This window comes from Vigna radiata, chromosome 8, assembly GCF_000741045.1.
Source record: "Vigna radiata var. radiata cultivar VC1973A chromosome 8, Vradiata_ver6, whole genome shotgun sequence".
Taxonomy (NCBI): Eukaryota; Viridiplantae; Streptophyta; class Magnoliopsida; order Fabales; family Fabaceae; genus Vigna; species Vigna radiata.
In genome coordinates this window covers 11,488,698-11,505,195 of record NC_028358.1, presented here as the reverse complement: position 1 = coordinate 11,505,195, position 16,498 = coordinate 11,488,698, and the positions used below count along the sequence as shown (strand labels likewise).

General features: G+C 29.7%; 1 protein-coding gene and 1 long non-coding RNA gene across 3 annotated transcripts; both read right to left on the bottom strand.

Moving 5' to 3' along the window:
• Nucleotides 1-296: 296 nt before the first annotated feature.
• On the bottom strand, nt 297-1,433 carry LOC106771963. The gene is made up of 4 exons (XR_001376542.2): nt 1,248-1,433; nt 952-1,021; nt 633-710; nt 297-534 (listed from the first exon to the last, which is right to left on the bottom strand). It is a non-coding gene; the product is annotated as an uncharacterized LOC106771963 (long non-coding RNA).
• Nucleotides 1,434-5,841: 4,408 nt separating this feature from the next.
• LOC106769789 lies at nt 5,842-13,648 on the bottom strand. 2 transcript variants are annotated; one of them, XM_014655545.2, is made up of 7 exons: nt 13,541-13,648; nt 10,238-10,392; nt 10,088-10,153; nt 9,975-10,008; nt 8,121-9,885; nt 6,504-6,588; nt 5,842-6,257 (listed from the first exon to the last, which is right to left on the bottom strand). In XM_014655545.2, exons 2-7 carry the CDS (start codon nt 10,315-10,317, stop codon nt 6,218-6,220), a joined length of 2,070 nt encoding a protein of 689 aa, XP_014511031.1. In that variant the 5' UTR covers nt 10,318-10,392; nt 13,541-13,648; the 3' UTR covers nt 5,842-6,217. The 2 variants fall into 2 exon arrangements, with proteins under 2 accessions (XP_014511031.1, XP_022640468.1); XM_022784747.1 differs by lacking the exon at nt 13,541-13,648 and having other exon boundaries at nt 10,242-10,364.
• Nucleotides 13,649-16,498: the final 2,850 nt, after the last annotated feature.

The following is a 16,498-nucleotide window of genomic DNA, read 5'->3' as shown; positions in this document are numbered from 1 at the left end:
ATATTTACTAAAGGTTCATGGTTCATTTAACGAGTAAAATGTTTTAGGAATATTTTATTTTTAATTTAATTGAGTCAAAGTCTTTTTCTTATTTTTAGGATGTAGTTAATTTTTTAATTATGGGTTGAAGTAGTAGATTAAAATTAGGATAAAAGTGTTAGTGAGTAGTTACTTTTTTATGTTTTAAATATTATATCGTTTATCATTATTTCACAATCAATAATACAGAAGTATTTTTGCTTCAAATACATTACTGTGCTACGTTTCTGTATTTTAAAAAACCAACACAATCCAATGTTTTACTCTGTCTCCAAATTCTTTAAAACAAAGTTCTGCATAATCTTGAAAATCATTCCTAGAGAGTGATAAACAAAGTAGATAGATATCAGTTAAAATATGTTTACACAAGTATATTTTGATTATTTGATGTAAATAATTTGAGTTACACTATATTAGGACTTAAAAAACCGTCATATTCATCTTCTAAGGCTTGAGGAAGGTCCCAATGAAATATGGTCACAAAGGGTTCAAGTCCTGCATTATGGATGTCAACAAATTGAGTTACTTGTTTCAATTTCAAAACTAAATTATAGAAAATGAATGTAAAAAAAAATTATCAACTAGATATTAACCTTTAGCTTATAGTTCATTGATGAGGTTGTTGTAATAGTTGGCTCCTTCCTTGTTCACACCTCTGCTAACCTTTCCTTCTGAAATTAGCCAAAGAATCAACGATTTGAATAGATAGCCATCAATTTATACAATAGTATACTTATTATTGCAATGATAAAGAAGTGCTAATGTACAAAATTATAAGAAAGTAAAGTGTTTATGTATCAATACAATATCATGAACTCAATATAACTTACCATACACAACAAGCTATAATTGAACGCACTATAAAACAATTTAGTGAACATGGATTGTACTATAGGCAAAGAAATAAAAAACCTGGGTAATTATGAGTGTATATATCCCATATGCTTGGTCCTCTGCCACCAACATTAGCTGCACCTTCACACTGGTTCATATGCTAATTAAACATCTTTCAAGATTATTGCAAGAATAAAAACTCTTTGAAAATTAAAGGATTATTGCAAAGTTTTTTCCATTTGTGAAACTTTCTCTGCATAATTTTTATAAAAATTTACAAGAAATAAATTTCCTACAAAATTTTATCCAGAATTTACAATATCTCACTAAATATTAGAAACAAAATATAAAAAGTTATCACAGTTTTGGAGTACCTGATAAGCAGATGATGCTGTCCCAAATATAAAACTTTTTGGAAAACTGCTTCTGTTAAGAGATGTACTCCTAAAATTATCAGTGGAAAAAGTTGAAGTTGCAGCTTCAGTACCGATTGGTGCTGATCTCATATTATGCAAAAAAACAGAGAGAAGATGTAAACTCAATGTCAAAGCTGCAATCTTCATAGCTGTTTCACTTTCATTGCAGATGTATGCACTATTCTTACACAACACTTTATAACTAAGGAAGTCTATTATTGCAAAGCAAAGATAATGTATATTAAAATTAAATTCTGTTTTATAAAGAAATCCACCTTGATGTGAGGTGTGTTTTCCTTATTAGTTTGAGCAAAATATATTGTGATATATTAACTAAATAGTGGAGAAATCTGATTTACAAACCAAGAGTAAAAGAAATATAAATATAATTATACAGTAACAACATGAATTTTGTTTGAATAGAAGTTAAAGGAACCATCAACTAAAATACTAACTTTATAGGACTATTTATTTAAACCGGTTTTTAGAAAAAGAAATCAATAAAATAATTACTATAGTTTATAACATACTTATGTGAAGTTATTTAAAAAATATAAAAAGGTAATTTTCTATTGTTTGAATTACTTCTCATAAAAACATGTAAAAAATGGTCAGAAGAGTTTTTTTTTAACCACAAACGAACTTATATTAATTTATTATTATATAAGAACTATTTAAAAATAATCTTTTTTAATGAATAATTTATTTTTGTCACTGACCCATATGATTGCATGTTTGACTTTTTTAATATTATAATAAACACCCCCCAGAAGCACTAATCTACTAAAGAATATGAAAAAAAATAAAAATCTAAACAAGCTCACAAGATGTCATCATCCATGCATTAATTATATTAATTGCATCCTACCATCAATATTTTCCGGGCTTTATCTTTGGATTCTTTTGATAAAATGGAGTCTTTCTTATTACCCTTTTATAACTTATTGATAGATGATAACATCTTCATTATTATATCTTTTATGTTTTAGTTAAAATAATATAATGATGATTCGAGATGGATACGTAGTTACTTAAACAATACATTATTTTATAAGAAAATAATTTAGAATAATTTTAAAAGAATAATATGTATTTATTAAAATGATATATGTATTTTTACTATTATTAGTATTAATATTTTATAATTTATGATAAATTGTGTAATAGCCTATAAAATAATGTATTAGGAGTGATAATATGTATTAAATAAAGAGACTTGTTTATTTTAATACTAAAAGTATAAATAGAATTTTAGTGAATTTCATTATCTAAGAACATATTATTTCTTTAAAATTTGTTCTTTAAGAGTTTTCTAACCTCTCTTTGTTTGAAAATAAAAGAGTGTCTAAGTGATTATTGATGTGAGATATTCAAATATGTTTAATCTTGTTTTAAAAAAGAGTAAGGTAGTTTCTACTATATTCTTTAGTTTGTGTGTTTCTCTATGCATGTGAGTTGTTCTTGTTTTGCATGTGTAATCTGAGTCATTTATACGACTTTTTGTTTATTAGTGATACTAAACGTATGGAACTTTAAGTCATTGGAACTGTCTTAGCACTCATAGAAGTTTAATCCTTTAAAAAGTAAGGAAAGTTAAATACATTTGTTTTCAAATTTAAAGGTTATGAGAATTATGTGTGCATATTGGTTGCATGTGATTGATTGGAGTTATTATTTTAGTTTAATTGTTGTTGAAACTTGTTAGGGTAATATGATTGTGTGTTGTTTGAATTGCTTGATTTGGTTTAAATTGGTGTTGAGTTGATGGAATGAGTATCTAGCTAATTGAGTAAATTGGTTTTCATTTTGACACTGAAGCATATTTTTGAACTAAGCACTGAGTCAGGAATACCAATTTGGTCATCTAGATAGGTCTCTAGTTCATCATATCATAGTTCCAAAGTTGCAGGTCTCTAGTATGGCACTCGGCGCCAGTTTTCACCATTGAACGATCAATATGTCAATGGTCTAGCATTGAGCGATGATAGATACCGCTAAGCGTCAGTTACCATTACAGATCTAAAACCAATTTTACTCTTTTTCATTGAGTGATAGATTGGTCTCGTTGGGCAAGCCAATTTGCTAGAGCTCTAGTGTTGAGCACCAAAGTTGGCATTGAGCACTCTCTTTTGTGAGAGCTTTTGCATAAATTATGTTGTGAAAGAAATTTCAAGAAATTCCTTATAATGGTTGTTAAGTTGTGTATGTATTGATGTAAGGATTTTATACTGGGAGTTATCTTAACACTTTAATAACCATTCAATTTCAAGAAGAAAAGAGTGTGATATGTGGTGAGAGAAATATGAGGATTCTAATCTAGGGGTTTTACCTTAGCCTAAGGTATTAATAGACTAACTTTGTGTGGCAAGGTGAAATTCATTAGCAATGATATGAGAGAACTTGACATCAATAAAATTATTTGAATGGTCAAGTTTAAAGTGAATAATTGTATATTTTAGGTTTATTTGATACTCTTGTGTTTATGAATTAAAATCTATAATTCAGTTGTATGAATATCCTATTCGTAAATCAATTTACCTTTTTGTCTTTAGGTTAAATACATTCAGTGGTCCCTATTTTTACTAGTTTTTTTTCAATTAGGTTCCCGTTTTTTAAAATTGATCAACTTAGTCCCTGAATTTGAAAAATCAAACCAACCAAAGACATTCTGTTAATTTCCCTGAACGACGTTAAATATAGACCAGTGCTTCCTTTTTTCGCTTAAACAGAGCTTAAGCTAAAAATTTCTGCTTAAACTAAAACATTTCGCTTAAGCTAAAAAGTTTCACTTAAGCTAAAAGGATAGGTTCAGTTTTGAAATTTTCGTTTACCTTAATATGCTTGGTACAACGAAAAGAAAGTAAAAGTTTAAAATTTAAATCTAAACAATAGTTGAAAGAACAAATAAATTGTTTCTATAAATTGACATTTCTTTTCCTTACACTTTCACAATCTTTCTAGCCAAATAGAAAAAATAACATCAGTAATTTATTTTTCTTCTATCCAAGCATGCCATAAGTATTCCTCCAAGGGCTATTTGATCGAAGGGGAGATGGGATTTGATACAAAAAAGCCAAAGCAGTTTTCAGTAAAATGAATAACGTGTACTCTAACCAAAAGTTCAATATTTACAAAGCATTTTCCTTCATCAGTTGATGTAAGGCATAAGGGCTTTAAATGAAAACTCAGTATCGGTGCCTCTAAGCACTCTGAAGTTGAAGTTAAATTCAAATATTGCCCTATCATATAGGGGGATATACCACTGGATTAACATTTACATCGCTAATGTGAGTACACAACTTTGGACTAGAACAGTAAAACTAGATCAATTTGTACACTGACAGTTCACTCCTCACTGAAGTGACCACGATAAAAATGCTTTTCTGCTTGACATGGAACAAATTGAGATGGAAATGAATGTCAATTAAAAACTCATGACAATGCAGGGTGCACATATCAACATAAAATGAGCTTTGAGAAGGCTTATTACTTAACATGAACATAATCCTCAGCCATATGCCATGAGCACGACATTTCTTTCATTAGAGAACTTGAGTTATAGGGTCATCATCAATGTCAATGCAGCCAAGAACAAGATGATTTTGCACTTGTGCAAAGGGTTTTCTTCATCCAACCATATGGGATCTTTCAAAACAGGTACCTGTATTTTTAGCTTAAGCGAAAATTGTTAACTTAAGCAAAAATTTTAGCTTAAGCGAAAAAAGAAGTACTGGTCTATATTTAACCCGTCCAGGAAAATTAACGGAATGTCTTTGATTGATTTGATTTTTCAAATTCAAGGACTAAACTGATCATTTTTAAAAAACGGATACTTAATTGAAGAAAATTAATAAAAATAGAGACCACTGAATCTATTTAACCTTATCTTTATTGTTTTTTTTTTTCTTATTTACTATAATTACTTTAATGACTTATTTTAGTATTAAGGTCTTTTATAAAAAAATTTTCAATAAATAATTTGTCAACTTTATGAATTAAATTGAAATAGTTGTTTCATAAATAATTAAATTATTCTTCCAAATAGTTGACTATTTTTTTTCTCAATTCATCGAGTTTTTTTGGATTTTCATTAAATAAAGAAAGATTTTAATTTTAATTTTTTTTTCTTTTCTTTTAGAAATATTATACTTTTCTAATAATTTCAAGAATACTTGGATAATGTTTTTTCTATTATGATATTTAGAAACAGATTAAATTTTTTACTGAAACTTTTAGAACTGTAAAATTCAAAAATCAAATTGCTTCTTTTTTTTCAGTTCTTTTAAATAGGGAATATATATATATATATGTGTGTGTGTGTGTGTGTAAAACTCTAGTATACTACTTTTAATTTCTAGTTTCAAAATAATAGAACTCATACTATATATATTTTGGTATTATAATTATGTTTAGATATTATAATAACAATGTATATGTTTTCTTTGAATTAACCATTTATAGTAATTTAATATTATTAGAAAAAGGATGGTAAAAAGATTAAACATTAAAGTTGGAACAATTACAATACCCAAAACATATTGAAATTGTTAGTTTAGTTTATTTTATTTGATGAGGGAAAACTTGATGCAAAATCATTATTCGAAACATAAAACATTAAAATTACATTAAAATTTACATTAGATACCATCAATCTTTCTCCAGATTTCTGAGTTGACACTTACCAACAAATAAAACATAAAACATTAGATACATACACCAAGGTGCTTCCATTCTTCTCAACAACTACAGCGATGCAATAAACTCGATGACGAGGCTATACATCCGTTGTAGCAAGAATTGATGGAGGCTTAAAATTATAAGATTCCTCTGTGGCGAGCTCTTTTCGTTATGGTAAAGCTCACACCACGCAAGCTCAAAATTGGGTCAAACCTATTTGAAAATGTTTGAACCTGAAACCCTGAGTTCCGTTATTGTAAGCCCATCAAAATCTTCAGTCTTTCCATGCTACTGCAGTGTCCAAAGCACGTGTTACTCGTAGTTAAAGAGACATAATTTTGGATTTTTACTATGCATTTATATGCCTATGTAATCATCTAATATATCTGCCTTGAATCTGAGTGGTAATCCACACAATGCAATGAATAAAGCAAGTAACAAGTTTTCAGCTAAACGGATTATCTAGGAAAAGAAGCATGCACGTTAAATACAACACGATTAAGTTATGTAATAATATTTGAAGAATGTACCAAATACCTATTTGGAAAGGAAGGAATCAACTCTTCAATTACTTGAACAAAATCTCTTGCATGTTTCCCAGATGATGACTGCTCTTCTATATCTGCATGTCATAGAACAGGCTAATCAATTTAGACTGCACAATGATACTAGCAGAGTATTGGATTCAACCTATCAAATGTCTATATTCATAATTTATAGATGTATGCCAAAGCACTAGATGTTTATCACAAAAACCTATGCACAAGGCATAGTAGTAGTAGGGTTTTTTTTGTTATTTGCCATCATATCCTGACCCCATTTCATATTCAGCTTAAAATATGATTTGAAAAAGACACAAGGCAAACATTAAGAATACAAAGCAAGATGATCCCCAATTTTCATTGCTCCATCTCTATTGCATTGGCTTACAGAAAAAGCATCTAACAGTTTTCATCATCTCATTCAATAGTATCCAGCCAAGCAGTCAGTGGGATTTGAAATCAGACATATTTTGGTAAGGAATCAGCAATAATCCATGAACATATGCAACATATTATTTGAAAACATTACGTGGTAAAATGTTGGACAGATAAAATGGGGACTTTGATGGACCTGTAACTTTGGAGATAAGAATTTTGCATTGCGGAAACGCATATGACAATTTGACCTCTAAGTTTATAAATAAGTTCAAAATGTAGCACTCCTACAGCAAACATATGACAAAATTATGGCTAAACTACTATGCATTCACAAAAGAAACAATCTTAGGTTTTACAAATAATTACAGTTACCATGAACTGAGCACATGCAAGACTAATAAAGGAAATTGTTTCCAGAACAAGGATACAGTTTCTGTGGGTGAGAAAAAGGACATTTCGTGGAAAAATCTGGTATGATAAAATGGGGACTTTGATGGAATTGTATATAAGTAAGATTTTAGCAATGTGGAAATGCATATATGAGAATTTGGCATCTAACTTTAAAAATAAGTTCCAAATTCAGTACATCTAAAGCACACAGGACAGAGTTATATCAGTACGTACTATGAACTGGCACATGCAAGACTAAGAAAAGAAACGGTTTCCAGAAAAAAAGATACAGTTTCCGTTGGTGACAAAAAGGACATTTCGTGGTAAAATGCTTGTATGATAAAATGGGGACTTTGATGGAGTTGTACATAAGTAAGAATTTAGCAATGTGGAAATGCATATATGAGAATTTGGCCTCTATCTTTAAAAATAAGTTCCAAATTCAGCACACCTAAAGCAGACATGACAGTTATGGCTAAACTACTATGCATTCAATGAATGAAACAATCTTAGGCTTTACAAAAAATTACAGTTACCATTAGTATATACCATGAACTGAGAACATGCATGAAAATTGAAAAAAAAAAAAAGGACATTGTTTCTAGGAAAAAGATACAGTTTGTGTGGGTGAGACAAATGACATTTCATTCAATAATAAATAAAGGTATACTGACATGTTTTACTTTGTTCAGGTTTCACAAAGGACAAAATCTTGTCAGAGAATGAAATTTACTTTTAATACAATGTATAGTAGCTATATGATCAAACAACATCTTTAAATTGGTAGACATAGTATGATATATATTTTGGTTATAATAGGTAAGATAGCATAAACTTTCTATACCTTCAACATCTTCAATGAGATTATTACGGTTGAGGTATAAACTCTTGCTCGTGTTTAAATCTAGGCCTTCAGTTTTGACAAACTCATGCAACATACGACCTACAAGACTATATGCAAGCATACTTGTCTTATCACAAGCATCTTGGATAGCAAGGTATTGGTTTTTGCATGCACTCTGCTTAGTGGGCACATGTTCTTTCTCCTCAGAAAACAAATTAGTTGTGTCCGTTGCAGCTATTTTAGTAACAGATTCAAACAGGTGATTTCTCTTTACAACCTTTTCATCCAACTCTCTGTCAGGTGAAACAAATGAAGAATTATTGTTTTTGCCAGCCATAAATGTACTAAAATGCTCTGTGCTTTCTCCTTGGCAGTGGTCAGTTAACATGTTATGTGTAGTATTGTGAAATTCAGATCCCAAATTTACTCTACAACATTTATTAGGTTGAAGTCGTTCAGAACCACTATTCAATCTATCACTAACTGTAAGTGGGGAAGATGAAACATGTTCCTCAATTTTGATGGTAGAAGAAAGGAACTCAAATGGCACAAAATCTCCAATACTTTCTGCTTCACTGCATGTATCGATTGAATCAAATGATCCATTTCCGAATCGTATGTCCTCCTGAAGTTGACTACCACCATCCTCATCGCTGTCACTGTCTTCACTTTCTTCTAATTGCTCCATGTAAGCATCAGTAAAGTCTTTATCAAATTCATCATCAGGCAACAAATCCAAAACAATTTGTTTTGTCAAAGCACTAATGTTTAGTATGCAGTCAACTTCTTCCTCAATATACTTCTTTTTGAATAATACATTGTGCAAGCGACCATTATTAGGACCTCTGTTAATAACATCTAGGGTCTGTGATAGAGACTTCGGAACACTATCCATATCACCGCACTCAAAAAGAAATTCAGTTAAAAAATTTACAAAAGTTGTCCGAATGCACCGGTTTGATATTGTAGCCTTTGGTTCTATGAGAAGCTGTAAATTTCTTAGCTCTTGCACTGTCGTTACTTTCTTAACAGACCATATAGCCTTAATAATATCACTTTGCAAGGACTTGACCTCAGGGGAGAATTGATAAAACTCTTTTGAAAACATGTTATGAGAACCAGTTGTGAGTTTTAGTGATAAGTCTGATACTGCCATAGCTTTGGCTAATGGCTCTGGCAACTCACTTTCTCTATCAAGTTTTGAAAGCATTTCCTTACTGATCTTCTTCACTAGCTTGATTAGATGGTCTCTTGCCCATCCATGCTTGCGGGGTTGTAACTGCGGTACTGGTGCTTTCACTCCTTTAAGTTTTCTACGCATTGCAATCAAGGTCTGAGATGGCAAGTTTTGAAGCCTGTGCAATACCTTTTCTGCCGCAGCACGATAAGAGAGGGATCTCAATGCACCCAAAGGCTTACACCTATCTCGAAAGTTTTCTGGATTGTTGAGAAGTGAAAAAATTTGTTTACAAGTATCCAGATGGTTATGGCGGCTTTTGCTGCCCAGAACACTCGAAAGAGAATCCTTGATAACCCTTTTCATTTTGCAACGAGTTATTTCAGACTTAAATGAACTACCGGTAACTATCATAGCGAGAAGATAGAGACCCTTGGTAGTCAAATTATCAAGCAACGGTGATATCAACCTTTTCATGTTCAGTGTTTGAATCAAATCCATATCCCCCTTAGGAATATCGTTCTCTTGTTCAAAGCAGTGTTCTCCAATGGCATCTTCAAGATGAGTTTTTACTGACTCATAAAACATCTGACAATTACTAGATTGTCAATTTATCATTCAAATAGTAATGAAACTAACCATAGTTACAATAATTATAAAGAAATAGTAATACTTACATCGTCTTCTCTGATCAAAGACTCAGATAAATACCTATTGATCAAAAGGAAAAATAAAATGTCATTACAGTGAAAACCTAGGACCAAAATCATTGAACAAATGACGCACTAACCTATTTTTGAAATATTTTTTCAACTTCTTCCTCTCATATCTTGTGGGAGGAATGCCGAGTAACCATCTGCGCCAATTTCAGATTAATATAATTAAAATCTAACACAAAAAAAAAAAAAACAAGGTTGCGATACTAGAATGAGTATCTTACCTACTCTTAAGTTTAATCTGTTTATCCTGACGCTTAATTTGTGACAAAATTGACAGAACATCTGTTCTATCAAACTTCATTGTTTAACTGTACCGATCAAACCAAAGAAAAATAGAATGAAATTAAGTGTGATGTCTCTCCTTTGTCAAGAGCTTCTGCAGAAAAAAAAAACTTAGTTAGATTAGAATGCAACACAATTACCTGACCCTTTATCTAGGAAGTCAATTTGAATAATAATTTGGCCATGCGGTATTTCAGGTTTTTCAGAATAACTTTAACACTAATTATGCCTCTATATTCCGAGAGGTGTAGCCTAGTGAATAGAAGATTATAAGAAATTTTATTTAGCTGGGTGTTGTAACATCCCATTCAGTTCTAAAATACTATTTTTCTAGATCCCTACAGGTGTTGGGAATGATATAATTCATTCAGTGAAATGAGAGATTTGTTGCAGGCCACAAATATGTTAAATAAACTTAGATTTTAAAAAAAAAAAGTTAAAAGTGTAATTTTTTATTTTGTTAGTTTCAGGAGATGAGAATATTTTTCAGTGGTTTAGTTTTTATATTTTTTTTTGTAGGTAACCGTTTTTATTGTGTTTTGTACAACTATTTTAATGGCCTTATTCAGCGCAATATACTTTAGAGAAAAATATTTTTCGTACATAAGATTAGTTTAACAAAATGATATTTTATGTTCTGAGTAACGAGAGAGAAAAGAGGGTGGAGTGTCAAACGAAAAAAAGTGAGTGTTTGAGTTTTTTTTTTTGTGAGAGATGGCAAAGGTAGTAAATGGAATGAATGTGCCATAATTGTTGGAAAAAATCAATTACAAAAATTGCTTTTTGTAGATGAAGATTCTGCTTAGATCCCAAGATGTATAGAACATAGTGGAGGACGGGTATAATAAACCCGCAGATGATGAGCATGTGACTGCTGTACTAAAAAAGATATGGGTGAAAGACAGATCGGCATTGTACTGTATAATGCAGTGGATGAATTGGGATTTGAGAAAATAGCTAATGCAAAGTCAGCAAAAGAAGCATAGGAAATTTTGAAGGTGGCATAGAGAGGAGATACCCATGTGAAGCAAGTCCGGTTACAAGCTCTCAGAGGAGAGTTTGACCATATGGAGATGGATGAAAAGGGAGGAGTTGTCGAGTTTATAACTCGAGTGCAGAAGATGGCCAACCAACTCACAATGAAAGGAGAAGAGGTTCCTCCTAACCGGGTTGCGGAAAAGATCTTGAGAAATTTGACTCGTGGTCACTATTGAAAAGACTTTAAAAGCCCACAAATTGAGGAAGAAGAAGAAAACGAGGGCACATCAAGCACTACAAGCACAGTTAGACTCGAATGGAACTTGGATTACTCAGAGCTGAGGTCCTAGAGGTAAAGGGCGAGGAGGCCAAGGACGAGGTGGACGTGACCGAGGTAATGAAGAGCAAACCGGTCAGCAAAATTGGCATGATCGAGGACAAGGGAAAGGCCTAGGAGATCAGTCAAGAGTGGAGTGTTTTAAGTGTGGCAATCACAGTCACTATGCAACCGAATGCAGATCGAGGAAGTGCTACAATTGTGGTAAGTCCGGTCACATTGCAAAATTTTTTCGAGCCAATAAGAAAAGTGAGTAAAACCTTCTTACAGATCAAGAAGATGAAGAAGAGATGGGAATTTTATTGACCTCAAAGATCTCAAAGTGGAAGTTGGAGAATTCGGATGTTGGACCATGCTTGAAATCAAAGGCTGCGGAGAATTCTACCACAATATGGCATATAGCTGGAGCAACCAATCATATGTGTGGAGATGAATCTCTCTTTGATGAACTCACCAAGGTAATTTGTGTCGTTCGGAGATGACTCCAAGGTGGTCGTGAAGGTTGAAAGAGTTGGAGAGATTAGGGACGTTATTATCTTCCTAAACTGAAGAATAATATCTTAAGTGTGGGTCAGTTATTGGAAAAAGGTAACTCAACTTTAATAAAGGACTAGGTACTATATTTGAAGGAGAAGAATGGTCGTCTTGTAGCCAAGGTAAGAAATCAAATGTTTAAACTATAGTTGCAGATTTTGCAAGAGAGGTGTTTGAAGGTGGACAAGAAAGATGAAGCAATGATATGGCACTTTCAGTTTGGACATCTTAACTTTGGAAGCTCGGCCGAGCTCTCAAGGAAAGAATTAGTACTCAGATTACCCGGTATAGAATTTGAGAAGAAATTTTGTGAAGAATGCAAGCTCGGAAAATAGTCAAGAAAGAAGTTTCCAAACTCGCCATGTACAAGGCAAAAGAGCAACTTGAATTGGTACACACCGACCTATGTGGACCTATTACTTCTAGCTCTTTAATTCATCTCATTTATAGATGATTTCTCTATAAAAGCTTTATTATGAAGGGAATGGGATAAGGCGTTTTCTTAGCGTTCCATAATCACCACAACAAAATGGTGTGGCATAGAGGAAGAATAGGACTATTCTTGATATGGTTCGAACCATGCTTAAAGGAAAAAAATATGTCAAAAGAGTTTTGGGCAGACATTGTACAGTGTTTTGTACACAAAACAGGTGCCCACATTCGAAATTAGATGGAATGATACACAGTGAAGCATGGAATGTAAGAAAGCCAAGTGTCAACCATTTTAAAGTTTTTGGAAGCATAGCTTATGTACATTTCCCAAGTCAACTAAACTTGATGAAAAAAGCAAGAGGTATGTTTTCATAAGCCAAATGTACAACCCAGTTTCAAGAAAAATTCTAGTAAGCCGGGATGTCCTAGTGAATGGAACTAACTTTCAGAATGCATGATTTCTGGGAGAGAGGATTCAAATGAGAATAACAGGTGTCCGGAGATCACAGATTTCTTGAGTATAAATGAAATTTATAAGTCTACATGTATGTCTGTTGACGGATGCAAAGGACGAAGAATTTAAGGTTTATGGGGAAGTTTTATTAAACAAACTTAAATTTAAAAAAAAATGATTAAAAGAGTAATTTTTAATTTTCTTATTTTAAGAGGATGAAAATATTTTGACAGTTGTTTAATTTTTACATTTTTATATGTAACCGGTCTCGTTCAATTAATAAAATGAGATATACCTCACATATTAGTTTAACAAAATACACAGGTACAGAAATTAAATTGAAACAAGGAAGGGGATTATGGGGATGGAAATATAACTATATTGAAACACAAAACATCAAACCTGAATCAGGAACCATCACGAGAATAAGAACAATCGCAAACACAAACAACTCTCGCAAAACAAAACCCCAAATGAAAATAGAAACTGCAATGAAGATTGGAGTACCTGAATCGTTGTGAGCGGTGAATATGATTGTGCCCTTGCCGTCGCCGGTGAAGATGGAACGAAAACGGCTGCCCTTTCACTGAGAGTCGTTTATATTAATATGTTGTCTTAATTGAAATGCATAGTCATACACTGTTATGATATATGTTAAATTTTTTCTAAGAATAATATAAAAATATTATACGAATCAATTTAAAAACCAAGTTTAAAATATAATATAAATAAGATACGAATAAAAAATTATAACCTTATATCAGAATTTCACAATTTTATGATTTATTAATTACTAAAACAAAACAAACAATATCCTACTCAATAAATATCTTATTTTATCTTCATGTTTTATTAATTTTGAATTAAAGAACTTACCTGAGATACCATATATTAATATCAATTTAAATGCGGACGAGAGGAATTTTAAAAGTTGTTAAAAACTTATTTAGCCATTTATCTTAAGTAAATAATACATTTAATTTAAATATGTATTTTATTTTTGCTGGTTTTAACTTTATCTTTCTGTGTTATTTTTAAGGAAACTATTTTATTTTTTTTAATTTGAATATATTTTTATCCTTTCAAATTTGATAATTCCATTTTTATCTCTCAAATGACTCATTTTCTCTACTGTCCTACAAAGAACTTTGCACTCAACTCATACACTTTACAGCATAATTTATTTTATATCTAAAATGATATAATAATAATTGATGAAAATACATGAATTCACAATTTTTATAAAATTAAAATAATAAAATTTTCAAAGTATATATAATCTTGCAACAATAATATTAAAATGATACAATTAAGAAATATATAAATTTTTATAATAATAATAATAATAATGTTGGTGAAATATGTAATGGTTTATTTGAAAAAAAATATTCACTTATTTTCAATTATTTTTTAAAATATATATATATATATATATATATATATATATATATATATATATATATATATATATAATGATAACATTATTAAAGTCGACACTAAAGGAAATTATTGAATGTATCATCTTTATATAATGAAATAGATAATATATTACAATATATTTCTGTTAATTCAATTTATTGATTATTTGTAAATATAAAATAATATTACTAAAAATATAATAAAAATAAAGATATGAATTGTCTATATCTTAAATCTTTTAGTTGTATAAATATTTTAAAAAATATCACAAAATAACAATTTTAAATTATTTATAAAATTATATGTTTTAGTTCTTTAAATAATCAAAACTTATATTAATACATGTTTTATTATTTAAAGAACTGAAACATACAATATGTTTGTATAAGTTTTAATTATTTTAGAACTGAAATTTATAATTATGCATAAAAAATTTACAAATATTATTATATTTTAAAAGCTTTGTTTCTTTTTTAAATTGAACATATATTAAACGATTTTGAAAACCTTTTTTGGCACTAGCATGATTATATCTTATGATTATAGCTTATAAACATGTTTTCTAATTCACATGACTCACGTAGAAAAATGTTATAAAGTTGACCCCATCTTCTGCTAATATGAACTATTCTTTGTTATCTATTTGAACTAAATATTCTTTATATAAGCCTAAAGAAAAGCAAATGTCACACACATTAAGAATAGGATAAATATTAGAATTTAATTCAATGTTAATTAAGAAAGAAGTACTTATATGATAAATTTTTTAATGATACACTTATGAAAAAGTAATATTTATTTTTATAACATGATAGTCATATTTGTTAATAAATTCTCGTTCAAGGTTTTTGATAAATGTAAATTTTTTTCATGGATTTTTTTTTTTCTAATAGTTTCCTTCCTTTACTTTAGGGCAAGAGAAATTCTAAGTTGTAGGGATTTAATAATCGTATTTTTAAAAAAGTGTTTTTAACAATAACTATTGAGCATATATTCTAAGCTTTTGGACTTTTATTATTTTTAAAAATATATATATTTTAGATTTTTTATATTTTTTATTGAATGAAGTAATTCAGTGATTCTTTGAGAGTGAAATAAAATAATTAAAATTTGGTCAAGAAATAACATTTAATTAAAAGTATTACTGATGATTTTCCTAAAGCATATTTTTTGTCGCTTAAGCGAGCACAATCTAGCGACAAGATATAACGAATAATCTTTAATTAATTGAGTCATGATGATTGCGTAAGCAAAAGATCTACAAAGATAAAAATCTTTTAAGGATATTTTATTTGAATTTAGTATTTTTCCAAATAAAAACCCAAGCAAAATCTACTTAACTTTTGCTAGAAAAAATAAATATATAATTCTTACTACTTTCACGCATTAGAAATTGTTCTATGATGAGAATGAGTGACTAAGTTCACTCTGAATAAGAGTTGGATGTAAAGAAACTTAAACTCATTTAAATACTTATTTTGAATTTAGAAAAAAAAAACTATTTCAATTATATTGTTTTTTTTTTTATGCTCAAGATTTATATTAGTTTGATCCCTTAATTTATTAATTGATATTAGATTCACATTGAAAAGTGATTCTAAACATATGTGGTTGCCAAGAAAACCTAATTGAAACTGGTGTTGGGAATAGATATATTTTAATTAGTTATCTTATAAACTTCTGATTTATAACATTGATTGAGTGGTTATAATGTGTAAACAATGGAATTATAGTAAATTAATTTAGATTTATTTGTATAAAGAATTAAAATTTAAATAATTTAATGAGTATATTATATTATTGAAATTTATCAAAGATTTTTTTTAGGCAATTTAGATTAGTGGATGAATTTATGAAACAAAACTCTAATATCTTTATACTTTAATTTATCACATTCTTTATTTTTCAACATTGAACAACATTTTTTAACTTCAATTTCGATTTCTTGTTATCTCTTTATTTGTGGTAATATATATATATATATATATATATATATATATATATATATATATATAAAATGGATTCTAAGTTTTAAGGTTAAGGATA